Below are 11,698 nucleotides of genomic sequence, written 5' to 3'. Positions count from 1 at the left end.
AGAAACAAAACAAAAAACATACTAACAACTGTGCCATCCTACTCCTTAGTTAATACATTTTATTATTCATAAACAGTTAACATTGTTAGCAAAATATTTTGAATTATATTTAACCCTATTTTTTCTTTAGTTTTGTATTTAACTTATTATATGATAGTCAGACTTAATGTATATTAATGTATATTTGAACAATGAAAATATATTTTTACAAGATTTTACATTAAGCACTTAAAATTAATATGGTTAATAATAGTAAACTGTAACATGCTGTAACAAGATCGGTTAAACTTCGAAGAAAATCCTTTCAGAGAAAATGTTTCAGGTGTGAAGAACAAACCTGTTCCCACACACCCTGCCCCCACTACCATTAGAATATACACAAACATTTTAGCGTTTCATTCTGAGCAGAAGACCCTCACACCTGAAGAGTGCTGGCTGTGACGAATTAAACCGGTTTTACAGGTTTCAATCACAGATTGGGACTCAGTAAAGTAACACACAGCGCCACTGGATTTGATAATACTGTACCTAACCTAAATCCGCAACATGGAAACAGAACCTGTGTAATTGTTGATAGATGATGTACTCGTAACATTTTTTCAAGAGGAACTACAACATTTAAAAAATGACTTGTATGTTCTTGATATCTCTAATCAATCCACGGGTTCCAGCACAAAACGAAACTAAAACGCATACCGTTTGGCGCTTCTTATTAGTTGCTCAAAAGTAATTTGACCGTATGAAATGCATAATATAAACCTAGAAACATATACGTGAGCAGTACTTAAGCACTGTAGTATCGGTGTTAAGACATACCTCTCAAATACTGTAAATCAAGTTAAAAATATCTCAAGACCGATTCTGGTCGTAATGAAACCATGTTTCGTGTATGTTTTCTTTTTCATCTTGAAATAACTCATTTCTAAATACCTTTTTCACTGTTAACATCTTGTAGCAACTTTGCAACAAAATATACACTCTGACAGTTCATCCTGCTACCAACATTAAATAAAACAAATCTTAAGATTTCTATATTTATGTCTTTATTTAGTGGTTTCATTCGAAGCTTACAATGTTTAGGGAGAAATGGAATACTGGTGTGTATTTTTTTCTTTAAAGTACCGAGACCAGCCATATACTGTATGTTTATGTTAAGATTTCCCTTCAGTGGTAAAATTAGATATGAATATTCAATACTTAAACGGGCACAGTTAAGACATTAAATATACATATACATATTGTATACAGTACAGTTTGCATACGGTAATATGTTTATGTTACGCGATTAAAAAATAAATAAATAAAACTGGAAGGTCCAGCACCACCATTATGTTTATATGGTTGTTTTTGTTGGTTGGTTGTTATTATGGTTATTAATAATACGATCTATAGTTGAAATCTGAGCCTAAATAAAAAGAAAAAGCAAGTGATTAGGTTTGAGCAATCTAATTACTTATTCGTTTAAAACGCTATATAAAATAAAGTTTATTATTAATTTGCTGGACAGAGCGGTGAACATTATTATGCATAAGACAAAGATAACGATCCTGATCAGTTTAGAAATCTGTGTATGCTGTAAGGTTTTTACTTCTTAAACTTTTAAAATACACGTTTTGAATAGAAAGAAATCCTCTTCCTGGTATAGCACACCAGCACGTCTTTTTTCTCCAATCAGAGGGGTGTCAGATAGTGTCAGCCAATCACCATTCTGCGTTGGGTAGCAACGGGTGACTGTTCTCAGGCGGAAGATGTAAACAGCTTAATGTTCGTGTTAAATATTTTTTTTTTAATTCAATTAAACGGGCACAGTTAAGACATTAAATATACATATACATACTGTATACAGTACAGTTTGCATACGGTAATATGTTTATGTTACGCGATTAAAAAATAAATAAATAAAAATGAAAAGTCCAGCACCAGCTGGATTCGAACACACAACCTGCCAGTTGGTAGTCACACACCGAGACCAGTAGGCTACAAGACAGCTCACATGATCAGGTGGGCGAAACAGCCCTACACAGTTCTGCCGCAGTACACGGATATAATCATACCGTTATTAAATTCTTGAGATACGCGATTCCATATTATATTCCCTTTTAATCAAATTCTAAAAGTATGCTTGTTGACGTATCCGGTATCACGTTAGTTAAAGACTTCGAAGCTTACAATGTTTAGGGAGAAATGGAATACCGGTGTGTATTTTTCCTTGTGATATTTTAAGCTCTAGTTGAATGATAGGTGTCGCATTTTAAATCATTCTCGTAGCTAGAAATTATGAAACGCCCTGTTAAAAGCAAGGAAGTTTTTATGCCCCGTTGAAGTAAAACAAAATGCCTGACAAAGTATGGCTTGGACAGATTCCAAGTGCTTGTACAAATGTGCTAAAGAAATTATACTTTGAGTATACAGCTTGTCCAAAGTCATCCATTATTAATACTATTAGTAATATCTTCAGTAAAGGCTTTGATGCATAAATATTTCTGATAAAGGTAGGTTGTGTACTTTTGTCCAACTGAGCAATCTTGCTTTCATAAAATATACCAACATTTGAATGACTGATGATTAACATGCTGTAATACACAGTTCAAAATTAAACGCTCGAATGCTGTACATGAGAGGTTAAGCTCCCCCTGGCGGTTTTACAAGGCGACGCCGGATAGCTAGTCACGTGACACACGTGATACCGCGTGATACCCCGGTGGGCGTGTCGCGGTATGCCGTGAAATACCTCACCCATTTTGAATGGCTGCATCTGTAAGTAAAATGTGATTTTGAGTGATAGCTGATTGTGGATTATGAAATAAAACTGTGTAACTGCATGCTTCAGTCTCCGAGTGCTGCTTTAACTAGACTCTCCACACTCTACTCCATTCCAGCTGTGTTAAGTGGGATAAGGTCTCAGCTGATTGTGTCTAATCTTCTACTTCTTATAAAACTGCTCTCTGTCTAGTCCCGCTGTCCTGGGAGTGTTCATGATAAACTTCTCATCTTGCTCTGTCACAACACACAACACCAAGCCTGTGTTTCCAGCACTGACTGACTACAAGTGCTGTTTAACCCAGGAGGACAATTTGCATAGAAGTGACACTTTGCATTTACAGCACATGCTTCAGTGCTCTGGGAGAGTTTATAGCTCTGTAAGTTTAACAATTCATGACTGAAAGTTGCCCTTCATGGCAACAGAACCCACAGCAACAATGACTTTCATCACCATCTTCCTCTGGACACTCCTCATCACTGTTCACAATATTCTTTAACACTTAGTTTTTAACAATGTAGATTCTTGCAAATTAGGTGAACCAGGTGAACAGAAAGGTGTGAAATTCCTAAAAGTCTTCAAACATTCTATTTATCAATTATCTGCATTTACTGTGTTTTGTCTTGTTTTCAGATTCCAGTGGACAGGTTACGGTGACTCAGACTCCAGCAGTGAAATCTGTTCTCCCTGGACCGACAGTCACTGTGAGCTGTAAGACCAGTCCTGCAGTGTACATATATGACTCTAAGCACAGACTAGCCTGGTATGAACAGAAATCTGGAGAAGCACCTAATCTCCTGATCTATGATGCAATTACCTGACAGACTGGAATCCCAGAGCGTTTCAGTGGCAGTGGATCTCGGACTGACTTCACTCTGACCATCACAGGAGTCCAGGCTGAAGATGCAGCAGATTATTACTGTCAGAGTTTCCACTACCCCAGTGTGTTCACACAGTGTTACACACCCGTAGAAAAACCTCCTTCAGCAGGACTGCACAGCAACTGCACTGCTGCAGCTGGGACCTCATGCAGGTGCACTTAGCAATTATTTTGTTAATATGTTAGATCATTTTTGACAATCATGTAAATAAAGCAATGTCTTTTCAATAATTTTAAGTGTGAAAGGGAAGAGACAGATACTGATCACATCTGACATCTCTGATATTTAAAATGTTTTCCTGTCCTGCTTGAGAGAAATTTTTACCTCTGGTCTGTCAATCCATCAATCCAGCTAAATGTTTTATCCATCCATTTTCTTTCTTTCTTAATCAGCATGGGGTTGCATTGGGCACAAGGTAGGATACACCCTGGACAGGACACCAGTCCATCGCAGGGCAAACACACTCACACACTCACAGCAGGGCCAGTTTTACCAATGGATGATTATTCTAGCATCATGTGGGAGGAAACCTGAGCACTCATAAGAAATCCATACAAAAAGTGGGAGAACATGCAAACTCCACATAGATAGGACCCCAGGAATTGAACCCAGGTCCCCAGCAATGTGAGGCACAGTGCTTTAACTTAAGAAACAATATTTCTTTGTAGGTTAAAAATAATAACAACGCAAACTACTCTCAGATTAACTCATGAGTATGGAGTTCTTGTCAGCTTCATAATATCCATTGAACTAACATCAGTATTATTATATTGCCTCCCTTAGTACAGTGACATGCTGAATGTATTTTTGCATATTTATTGAACTAATATCAATGTTTGTGTGCAGCTGAGCTCCTCCACAGGCTGTGTCTTTGCCTTCACCCTCAGCAGCTGCAGGAGGTCCCAGCTGCAGCAGTGCAGTCAGTGTGCAGACTTGCTGAGAGAGGTTTTTGTACAGGTGTGTAACACTGTGTGAACACACGGTTACTGCTGGGGTAGTGGAAACTCTGACAGTAATAATCCGCTGCATCTTCAGCCTGGACTCCTGTGATGGTCAGAGTGAAGTCAGTCCCAGATCCACTGCCACTGAAACGCTCTGGGATCCCAGGCTGACGGGTAGTTGCTCCATAGATCAGAAGTTTAGGAGCTTCTCCAGCTTTCTGTTGGTACCAGGCTAGGAGATTATTGTTATAAACTGCAGGACTGGTCCTACAGCTCACAGTAACTGTCTGTCCTGGAGCAGTAAATATTACTGGAGGCTGAGTCACAGAAATCTGTCCATTGCATTCTGTAAATCAATAAAACACAATGTGATAGACATAAAAAAACAACATATTCAAAAGATATTCACAATTTTTGATTTTGTAATTTTGTTGTCCTCAACTAAATTAACTTAACTCCTTATTTTTCCATATGAAATAAAAATATGGTAAAATCTTTAAAATATCCAAGCCCAATCCTACCCTGAGCAGTGATGAAGAGTGCCCAGATGAAGATGGTGATAAAAGCCATTGTTGCTGTGGGTTCTGTTGAAGTCTTGAAGTGTTAAACTCACAGGGCTATAAACACTCCCAGAGCACTAAAGCATGTGCTGCCAATGCAAAGTGTCTCTTCTATGCAAATTGTCTTCCTGGGTTCAGCAGCACTTGTAGCCAGTCGGTACTGGAAACACAGGTTTGGTGCTGTGTGTTGTGACAGAGCAAGATGAGCTTTCAAATATTTTATGAACATTAAATTTAAAGTGAAAATAATTACTTTGTGTAAAACAAGAAAACACTGAAATCATAAATTGCTTAATAAAGTGTTTTATAAGTAAGTATTTTGTTCAACAATACTGTGTTTGATCTTTTATTTTTAGAATCCAGTGGACGGGTTACTGTGACTCAGACTCCAGCAGCAAAATCTGTACTCCCAGAACAGACAGTCATTGTGAGCTATAAGACCAGTTCTGCAGTGCACATAAATTACACTAAGCACTTACTAGCTTGGAACCAACAGAAACCTGGAGAAACTCCTAAACTCCTGATCTATGATGCAAATACCCATCAGACTGGGATCCCAGAGTGTTTCAGTGGCAGTGGATCTGGGACTGACTTCTCTCTGACCATCACAGGAGTCCAGGCTGAAGATGCAACAGATTATTGTCACAGTGTGTGGTGTGTTTATGCAGCGTTACACACTCATACAAAAACCTCCCTCATCAGGACTGCGCAGTGATTGCAGACAGACAGAGGAGCTCTGCTGCAAACAAGCACATCGAGTGTCACTGTGTCTTAATCCATATTTATTGTCCTCATGAACCAGGAACAGATATATTTATACAGCAACTCTATCACCATTGCTCAAAACCTTCTGAGTAGAATAAAGTTATCAATCTGGGGAAATTGAAAACAATCTGCCTAAAAATCAGCTGCCATCCATGATAGTATTGGCCCAGTGATCGGGTAGAAGAATTTCCCTTCAGGATCAATAAAGTCTTATTTATCTATCATGTTACCTTTTTGCAATTATGATGATTAATTGTATCTATCCTTATTCTTCTTGATCTCAGCACTGCTTTTGGCACTGCTAACCATGACATCTTACTTTCCCATCTTGAATTTATATTTGGGGTTTCAGACATTGCTATGAAATGATTAAGTTCTTGTCTCTCTGATCACCAACACTTTGTCTCTCCTGGGGTTTCAGTTCTGAAGTTGGGTTCTTATAAATCTTATAAATCTGGTGTTCCTCAAGGCTCATTACTGGGCTTGCTACTATTCAACACTTACATATTACCTCTTAGTCAGCTATTAAGATCACATGGTCTGAATGATCCTCTCTATGCTGCTGATAATCAGATATACAGTGGTGTGAAAAAGTGTTTGCCCCCTTCCTGATTTCTTATTTTTTTGCATGTTTGTCACACTGAAATGTTTCAGATCATCAAACAAATTGAAATATTAGACAAAGATAACACAAGTAAACACAAAATTCAGTTTTTAAATGAAGGTTTTTATTATTAAGGGAAAAAAAATCCAAACCTACATGGCCCTGTGTGAAAAAGCGATTGCCCCCTAAACCTAATAACTGGTTGGGGACCCTTAGCAGCAACAACTGCAATCAAGCATTTGTGATAACTGGCAATGAGTCTTTTACAGTGCTGTGGAGGAATTTTGGCCCACTCATCTTTGCAGAATTGTTGTAATTCAGCCACATTGGAGGGTTTTCGAGCCTTAACCGCTTTTTAAGGTCATGCCACAACATCTCAATCGGATTCAGGTCAGGACTTTGACTAGGCCACTCCAAAGTCTTCATTTTGTTTTTCTTAAGCCATTCAGAGGTGGACTTGCTGGTGTGTTTTGGATCATTGTCCTGCTGTAGAACCCAAGTGCGCTTCAGCTTGAGGTCGCGAACAGATGGCCGGACATTCTCCTTCAGGATTTTTTGGTAGACAGCAGAATTCATGGTTCCATTTACCACAGCAAGTCTTCCAGGTCCTGAAGCAGCAAAACAGCCCCAGACCATCACACTACCACCACCATATTTTACTGTTGGTATGATGTTCCTTTTCTGAAATGCTGTGTTACTTTTACACCAGATGTAATGGGACACACACCTTCCAAAAAGTTCGACTTTTGTCTTGTCAGTTCACAGAGTATTTTCCCAAAAGTCTTGGGGATCAAGATGTTTTCTGGCAAAACTGAGACGAGCCTTTATATTTTTTTTGCTCAAGCTTTTGAGGATCTTTTGGTCTACTTCACTTTGTCAGGCAGGTCCTTTTTAAGTGATTTCTTGATTGAGAACAGGTGTGGCAGTAATCAGGCCTGGGTGTGGCTAGAGAAATTGAACTCAGCTTTCCAAAGATGTGATAAACCACAGTCGATTTATGTTTTAACAGGGGGGGCAATCACACAGGGCCATATAGGTTCTGATTTTTTTTTCCCTTAATAGTAAAAACCTTCATTTAAAAACTGCATTTTGTGTTTACTTGTGTTATCTTTGTCTAATATTTCAATTTGTTTGATGATCTGAAACATGCAAAAAAATAAGAAATCAGGAAGGGGGCAAACACTTTTTCACACCACTGTATATACTAAACCTGTAAATGAAGTGGTTGTCTCTGCACTCTCTAATTGCATCTCTGACATAAAAACCTGGATGACTTTAAATTTATTTGACTTATATTGAAAAGACTTAAAGGCATGCTTCTTGGCACCTCCCATCAATTGGCACTGTACCTGAAATCTTGAGTGTGATATTTGGGACATGCTTGTCTTCTCTAGAATTGATTACTGCAATGCATGGAGCATCTGGGGCATCAATGCATTCTACTTACAATCAATGTCCAAATCATGACATGCCAAAAGTAAAGTCCAGTGTGAAAGTCTTTATGAAGACATTACAGTAGCTTTAACAAGAGGTGTAAAGGTGTTTGTGTGATGTGTAAGTACAATTTTTCACTGCACACATAGTCACTACCAAATGTTGGCTGCAGAGGTCTTATTGATTTTCATCACCCTGAAGAGATCATCAAGGGTTCTAAGTGTTACTTGTTCACAAAGAAGTTATCTTAATGTTGGTTTTGGTTTCTCTGAAGGTGGCTCTAAGACACTCTGTTTTAGGTCTGTCTGTTTTAGGTTATGTAATGAATTACATAATGAAACAAGGCATCTCAAATAAACTAAAGCATAATAGCATAATAAAGCATAATAGGTGCCGGGCAGGAACAGACTGGGATCCCAGTCTGATGGGTATTTGCATCATAGATCAGGAGTTTAGGAGTTTCTCCAGGTTTCTGTTGGTTCCAAGCTAGTAAGTGCTTAGTGTAATTTATGTGCACTGCAGAACTGGTCTTATAGCTCACAATGACTGTCTGTTCTGGGAGTACAGATTTCGCTGCTGGAGTCTGAGTCACAGTAACCCGTCCACTGGATTCTAAAAATAAAAGATCAAACACAGTATTGTTGAACAAAATACTTACTTATAAAACACTTTATTAAGCAATTTATGATTTCAGTGTTTTCTTGTTTTACACAAAGTAATTATTTTCACTTTAACTTTAATGTTCATAAAATATTTGAAAGCTCATCTTGCTCTGTCACAACACACAGCACCAAACCTGTGTTTCCAGTACCGACTGGCTACAAGTGCTGCTGAACCCAGGAAGACAATTTGCATAGAAGAGACACTTTGCATTGGCAGCACATGCTTCAGTGCTCTGGGAGTGTTTATAGCCCTGTGAGTTTAACACTTCAAGACTTCAACAGAACCCACAGCAACAATGACTTTTATCACCATCTTCATCTGGGCACTCTTCATCACTGCTCAGGATAGGATTGGGCTTGGATATTTTAAAGATTTTACCATATTTTTATTTCATATGGAAAAATAAGGAGTTAAGTTAATTTAGTTGAAGACAACGAAATTACAAAATCAAAAATTGTGAATATCTTTTGAATATGTTGTTTTTTTTATGTCTATCACATTGTGTTTTATTGATTTACAGAATGCAATGGACAGATTTCTGTGACTCAGCCTCCAGTAATATTTACTGCTCCAGGACAGACAGTTACTGTGAGCTGTAGGACCAGTCCTGCAGTTTATAACAATAATCTCCTAACCTGGTAGCAACAGAAAGCTGGAGAAGCTCCTAAACTTCTGATCTATGGAGCAACTACCCGTCAGCCTGGGATCCCAGAGCGTTTCAGTGGCAGTGGATCTGGGACTGACTTCACTCTGACCATCACAGGAGTCCAGGCTGAAGATGCAGCGGATTATTACTGTCAGAGTTTCCACTACCCCAGCAGTAACCGTGTGTTCACACAGTGTTACACACCTGTACAAAAACCTCCCTCAGCAAGTCTGCACACTGACTGCACTGCTGCAGCTGGGACCTCCTGCAGCTGCTGAGGGTGAAGGCAAAGACACAGCCTGTCCTGGGTTCAGTTCCTGGGGTGCTGTCTGCATGGAGTTTGTGTATTTTCCCCGTGATCATGTGCCTTTCCGCTGGTTTCTCTGGATTCTTCCAACAACATACTGAGAGGTTAATTGATTTTTGGGAAAATTGGCACCGGTATGATTGTCTGTGTGTGCCCAGTGCTTGACTGACGTCCTGTCCAGGGTGTATTCAGCCTTCATTCTGTTGCTTGCTGGGATAGGCTCCTGGTCTGTATTAGATAAAGCAAATGTGTGAAAGGGTAATAAGTGATGCAATTTGGCTTCCATAAACCCTAGTAGTATAAAGCGACACATTTCGTCAAACTTTTCAACAGGTGCAACGCCCTCCTTTTCAGCCAATGGGGGTCTGCGGTGGGCGGATGTCCCGACCCCTTTTCATCCAATGGCGAGTTGTTATGGTGGGATGTCCCGCTCCCTCCCTAGCCAATGGTGTGTCGTTATGGGTGGATGTCCCGCCTTCCCCCTACCGAGTGGTCCTGAGCCTCAGTGTCCAAATGCCTTGCCAACGCATGCCCTCGATTTATAAATAAGTGGCTAAAGCGCATATAAGCGACGAGGGTTGGAAGGCGATCATAGTTGCCGCGGGGTTGAGCGCACTCTATTATAACCCTAGGGAATCGGGGAGTTACGGCGGCGTGGGGTGTCTGGTGAGCTCCTAAAAAGCTACAAACGGACGAGGGAAAATAATTTCTTAACAGGACCTTCCAAAATTTTCTCAAACGTGAGAATATTGAACATTTCGTTATGGCCAGCTATGTGAAGGCTAGTGTGGTAGAGAGGTTTAACAGAACTATTAAAACAAAAATGTGGCGGTACCTGACACACAAAACACCTTTCGTTAATCGACGTCCTATCTGATCTTATTTACTCTTATAATCATAGTTACCACATGACTATTAAACGAACCCCGGCTTCTGTTATGACCGACAACTCCCTTGAGGTGTGGAGAACTGTCTATGGCGAACACTTTAAGAGAAAAAAAGTTTTCATTTAATGCAGGTGATCACGTGTGGGTGTCCAAAATAAAGGGAGTGTTTGAGAAGGGGTATGAACAGACCTTCACAGATGAAATTTTCATTGTCAAAGAGCGGCCCTCGACTCTGAGACCCTATTACAAACTGCAGGACTACGCAGGTGATGACATCAAGGGCTCCTTCTACGCAGAAGAGCTACAGAAGATAAACCCCAATGCTGAGAGCGTCTATTGCGTCCAAAAGATTTTAGCAGCCAGGGAGCGTGGTAAAAACAAACAGCTTCTGGTAAAGTGGCCTGGCTGGAGCGATAAATTCAATAGTTGGGTAAAGGCCTCCGAGGTCAGAGACATATAGAGGTCGTGAAAAATGAACCCCGATGGCTTCTATGTTACGCTGGCCAGTAATTCATCCTCAAAGATGTTTGCAAAGAACACCAGCACCTACTTCACAGAGTATCTAGCAAAGGCGATTGACCTGGACGGGGGCTGGGAAGTGGGTCTGGTCGAGCTACACTATCCACATACGCTAAACATGTTTGATCAAGATGAAGATTTTCTGTTAGTCAGCGAAGAGCTCAAGACTATATGGACATGTACCTTACCTACAGGGTACTACAGCAACATCGAGCAGCTGTTTCGCAGCAATGAAACGTGCTGCGGAAAAATCCAAGTTAACTAATGTAAGTTTTAAATACAACCCCATTAGCCGGTCTGTAAAGACTGTTGGTGATAACCGGCTTGTTATGCACAAGTTATCACCATGCATAACCGTCTGGCGAGGGTGTTGGGTTTCAAATCAGGTGTCGGAAGTGTAAAATCACCGTAACACGTCGATATGACTGGTGGATTTAACACCATGTATATATACACAGATATCATAGAACACCAGTTAATAGGCGACGTCTACGCACCGCTTTTGCGTTGTGTGCCCTTCAAAGGCGTGGATGGAGAATTTGTCACAGTATTGTATGACAATCCCCATTACGTGCCAGTGAGCATCGACCATTTTAACACCATCAAAATTGAAGTAAAGATGGATCAAAACGAACACGTGTCATTTGCATTTGGCAAGGTCATCGTCAAGCTGCATTTCAGACCTGTGAAAGCGACAAATATCTAAAAGGATGACGGTCATCAAGAGCTA

The 11,698-nt window shown here is 39.9% G+C and overlaps 1 protein-coding gene and 1 long non-coding RNA gene across 2 annotated transcripts in view; one reads left to right on the top strand and one right to left on the bottom strand.

Moving 5' to 3' along the window:
• Positions 1-4,477: 4,477 nt before the first annotated feature.
• Positions 4,478-5,183, bottom strand: LOC148647003 (uncharacterized). Its single transcript, XR_015927808.1, has 2 exons — positions 5,105-5,183; positions 4,478-4,929 (listed from the first exon to the last, which is right to left on the bottom strand). It is a non-coding gene; the product is annotated as an uncharacterized LOC148647003 (long non-coding RNA).
• A 3,721-nt stretch (positions 5,184-8,904) lies between these two features.
• The window catches only part of LOC148646998 (immunoglobulin kappa light chain-like), a 97,361-nt gene continuing 94,567 nt past the window's right edge, over positions 8,905-11,698 (top strand). The window contains exons 1-2 of the mRNA XM_088609479.1: positions 8,905-8,931; positions 9,252-9,441. Of these exons, the coding sequence (XP_088465605.1) occupies positions 8,905-8,931; positions 9,252-9,441 (217 nt within the window). The remainder of the gene's footprint in view (positions 8,932-9,251; positions 9,442-11,698) is intronic.

This window comes from Lepisosteus platostomus, chromosome 16 (assembly GCF_059453375.1).
Source record: "Lepisosteus platostomus isolate fLepPlt1 chromosome 16, fLepPlt1.hap1, whole genome shotgun sequence".
In the NCBI taxonomy this organism is placed as follows: Eukaryota; Metazoa; Chordata; class Actinopteri; order Semionotiformes; family Lepisosteidae; genus Lepisosteus; species Lepisosteus platostomus.
This window is presented reverse-complemented; position numbering and strand designations above follow the sequence as displayed.